General features: G+C 40.3%; 1 protein-coding gene across 7 annotated transcripts in view; it reads left to right on the top strand.

The window, feature by feature from the left end:
- The window catches only part of SHANK2 (SH3 and multiple ankyrin repeat domains 2), a 336,255-nt gene extending 331,928 nt beyond the window's left edge, over positions 1 to 4,327 (top strand). For all 7 annotated transcript variants that reach the window (XM_042813893.1, XM_042813887.1, XM_042813890.1 and 4 more), the window contains one exon: positions 1,368 to 4,327. In XM_042813893.1, the coding sequence (XP_042669827.1) occupies positions 1,368 to 1,941 (574 nt within the window). In that variant the 3' untranslated portion in view covers positions 1,942 to 4,327. The remainder of the gene's footprint in view (positions 1 to 1,367) is intronic.
- The last annotated feature ends 50 nt before the right edge of the window (positions 4,328 to 4,377 follow it).

The raw sequence follows: 4,377 nt of genomic DNA, 5'->3' as shown, positions 1-4,377 counted from the left end.
TGTCTTTTTTTTTAAAGCAGATCTTGTGGTGAGGGGCATGACCCAGAGAGAGCTGATGTGGTTTTGCATGGATCATTTCTGATACTTCATTTACTGGCAGTTAATATAAGATCTTCAAGCAGTCATTCAGATAGAGACCTGAGCTGGTTCCACAGCAGGACTTTAAAACGAGGGCTCCAGAACCCACACTTTTTCTTTGGCTCTTTTATGCACAGTAGTGAATCTGCATTATTTGTAAAAGCATTTGTATCTGCCATTGTGCCCCAAAGTCCTTGCCTGTTCTGCCCCAAGCATGACGTATCAGGCATGGGGACAGTCTGGCACTGAGATAAAGAGGGATTCAGCCTATCTGAGTGAGAAATCCAGCTACAGCATCCGTCAGATCATCCCCTCGAGTCTATGGCATCACTTCAAAGATAAACAAATCCTTTGGTCTAGAAGTGCATGAAATTACTTGGCTGAAGGTGTCTCTAACTGGAAGGGTATTTTAAAAGTGAAAAACTCTGGAGCTTCAGGCACCCAAAAGTTCAGTGAAAGATCCTGTATTGTGCATGCTGACTGGCACAGCTGTCTCATGAAATGTAAGGTCTGTGTAGGTAAGCATTTTGTGAACAGACCTGAGCCCCAACCATCTGCTTCTAAATTTGTTTTATAGCCAGCAGACAAAAGTAGGTTTGTCTGCTCCTTCACCCATCCCACCAGCCTCGGCAGGAGAGCCTCTCAGCAAGCTTCATGCTTGCTTCATTTGTAATCTTAGATTTCCTTTAGGCAGGAGATAGGTGCCAGTGACTTGATTACAGCTACATCACCTCTGGGCGTGCAGAGTGACAAGAATTTTGTATCCACAAGTTTTGTAGTGAAACTGACGAAGTATAATTTCTGTTTAGAAAAAAAATGAAAGATCCAGAACCTGAGTCAATAATGTGCTTCCAATACTTTTCATACCTACCGTTACTGGCTGTGTTACCTTACAGTGTAGGACCTATAAACTAAAACTGCTCTGTGTAGAGCAGGGCAGATCAACTCCTGACTGCTCTGTGTGGGTAACACTAAGTGCCCATGTGCTTGCTGCACACGGCGTTCCTCATTTAGCCATGAGATAATTTGTTATAGGCTTAAAAAAGAACAATGTGCTCTGAAACGTGTTCCTCTGAAGTGCTGATAAGCAAAAGTTTTGTTTTTAACTGCAGCTTAAGATTGTTTTATGGGAAAGATTGAATTATGCTGTCTTGGTACCTTCTACCTGCTACTGCTCTTTAAAAAAAGTTATACTATTCTGACGTTCCAAAGCCACGTTTACCATGTGTTGATAGGGGTACCACTGGCAGCTGATGTGTCTAACTTTCCATGTCTGTTTACAATTTCAGGAGCACAGAAGTCATGAGTACTGTCTCAGGTACACGAAGTACAACAATCACTTTCACTGTCCGACCTGGAACCAGCCAGCCGATCACACTGCAGAGCAGGTCCCCAGACTATGACAGTAGGACCTCAGGAGCACGGCATGCTCCAAGCCCTGTGGTTTCACCAACAGAGATTAATAAAGACATCATGCCTGCTCCTCTGACTGCTTCTGCTTCAGCTTCATCTCCTTCTCCAACTCTGTCTGATGTATTTAGCCTACCCAGCCAGCCCCCCTCTGGGGACTTATTTGGCTTGACCACAGGGCGCAGCAGGTCTCCTTCTCCCTCAATATTACAACAGCCAATCTCAAATAAGCCTTTTACAACTAAGCCTGTCCACCTGTGGACTAAACCAGATGTGGCAGATTGGTTGGAAAGTCTAAACTTAGGTGAACACAAAGAAACATTTATGGACAATGAAATAGATGGCACTCATTTACCAAATCTACAAAAGGAAGATCTGATAGACCTTGGAGTGACTAGAGTTGGGCACAGAATGAACATAGAAAGAGCTCTGAAACAGCTGCTGGACAGATAAGAATAGCTATTTTGCCTCACAAACTTCTGTTGATAACTAGAGATGGGCTGGTACTGAAATACCCCAAATGCCTTGTCTGTCTGCGAGTGCCAGCAAAATTAGGGGGGAAAAATAAAACAGTTTAATTCCTGGTACTCAGGTAATGCAGACTATATGTTACACACCCAAATATAAATCTAAATGTGTTGCACGAGTGGGGCCATTTATTTCAAAGTTGTGGGGAGATACAAGAGAGAGAGAGAGAAAATTGTTAACTTCAAAAATATTACCATCTATTGATGCTGCCCTTCTCCTGGAACCATTACAGACCAGTTTTCTTTTAACTTCAAATTGTAAGCTTTTTTTTTTCTCCTTAATTGAAAAGCACTGTATTCTCTTCTTGACATTCATTCAGACTCCCAGCAGGTTTCCTTTCTGAAATCTTAGTTTATTTAAAGAGGACAGATTGCTTCATTACCATTCAAATCCATTTTTGTTAGCAGAGGTACAATATTGAGACAGGTACAGGAGTTCATATAACTGTTTTTTTACGAAGTTTAGCTCTCCGATTTGTTGGCAGAGAAGCTGGTTGTTCTGCTGGAATTAGCTCAAAGGTAACCTTGCTCTGTTTTACCTGGTATTTCTTTATTTCTGCAGTTATACTTAGCACTCTTCCAAGGTGGCAGAACAAGTTCAATACATGCTCCATTGACGTGACCTGTAAGACGATGCAGATATTTCATAAAAGCTGAGAAGGAATGCTCACTTAGAGGTACAACAAAATGAAGCTAGTTTCAACCTGAGACCCCCAGTTTTCAACCAGCTAAACTACTGCTAAGTCGCAATGTGAACTCTGCAAACCAGAAAAAAAAATTGGGTTTATGTACAGCTGCATCTTCAGGACTTCACAGTCAGATATCAAATACGCTGACCCCTGAGTGATATTGTCTAATCCAGTGAGTGAGAAGTACTTAGATATTTTGAACATCGAGCCAAGAAAGATTAAGTAGATGAATGTTCCCATTGAAGTCAACGAGAAGGTTGCCAGTATTTTAAGTAAGAGAGGAATTTCAAGCTGTTAGCAGAAATAGAAATAGTTTATGTTGCTTAAAAAGAAAAAAGAAAAGAAAAAAAAAAGAGAAAGCTAATGCCGAGATAGACCAAGGTATGTAGTGTCCCAGAGCATATGTGCTTAAGGGGCAAGGGAAGTAGTAGCTATCCGGTTTCTCGTTTTTATTGCTATTAACAAGTATGGGCTCCTGGACCAGAAGAGCAGAGTGAGCACCTCCTGGGGGGCTGAACGCTTCCCATGGCCACCCGTGATTGCTGTGCAGGTGGCAGTGAGCACGCCCTGCTCTGGGCCGGAGCTTCCAGGAGACCTCGGCAGCAGGGGGAGCACACATTTGGTCAGTCTGACTATTTCATTTTTTTATTTGTTTTAAGTTAACAAGTCTCTCTCTGCATGTTTGACCTCCCCTTGTAATTAACACCTCTAAATATCTGTGAGTTTTGTAGGTCTTTATTAACATAATACTCAAGATGTTCAAGGTGGATAAATTGTGTGTGGATGGCTAGACTGCCTACCTACCATACTTTCAGGTTCTCTTACATTTTGCAGGATACCTGAACTTTCTTTCCTTGATATGTTCCTTGATATGGTCCAGCCTATCTCTAATTTTTTTATTGTGATTATTTTTGCTCACAAACAAGTGTCTAATTAGGTCTGCAACAGCCCTAGTATGAGTACATAAAGTTTAGCATTTTAAATATCTTTCTTTACTGCAAGTTTAAATAGTTGTACAGATAGTTTATAAGCACAATATTTTAAGAAAATAAGTGGCTGGTCTACTGGGCAGCCTTTGTGCCACTTCAGTGCTAGAAAGTGAAAAACAACAAAAAAAAAAACTTTTGTGGTTTAATACTATTTCTGTGGAATAATTATAAAGTCTTGACCTTTTTAAAATCAACCTCATTTGGATGCATCTGAACCAGCAGAGCTGTGTTATATTTTCTATCTTTGCTAGAACTTCTACAAAGGAGGATGAATATTTCTTCAAAAGTGGTTATAGTTACCAACGCATTGGATACTCACAAAAAGCAACTTATTTAGCCTCCTGCCCCCTTTACGGAACAACAAGTCCTTTGACTTAACATCTGTTACTACGCTATATTTGTATTTGAAAGTTCCAAGTAACCTTGTAATAAAAACCAAGTACTAAGGTGTTTTACTTCCAAAAGTACTGCATTTTTCCATAGGTGGTGTAGAAGATGACAGTCTCATTCAGATAGTCAACACAGACAACTTGAGGCCATCAGATACTTTCAGAAGTGTACAAATGGTAATTTAGCCATCATTGTCTTCCATTTGGTGATACGACAGAATTCAGTAAATAAACCACTAATGCCATGCTCTTTTTTTTTTTTTTTTTTTTTTTTTTTTTTTTTTTTTTTTTTTTT

Source organism: Centrocercus urophasianus, unplaced genomic scaffold (genome assembly GCF_019232065.1).
Source record: "Centrocercus urophasianus isolate 14NV4802_14NV808 unplaced genomic scaffold, USGS_Curo_1.0 seq_14, whole genome shotgun sequence".
NCBI classification, from domain to species: Eukaryota; Metazoa; Chordata; class Aves; order Galliformes; family Phasianidae; genus Centrocercus; species Centrocercus urophasianus.
Note: the sequence above shows the minus strand (reverse complement) of the source record. Positions and strands in the feature narration are given on the sequence as shown.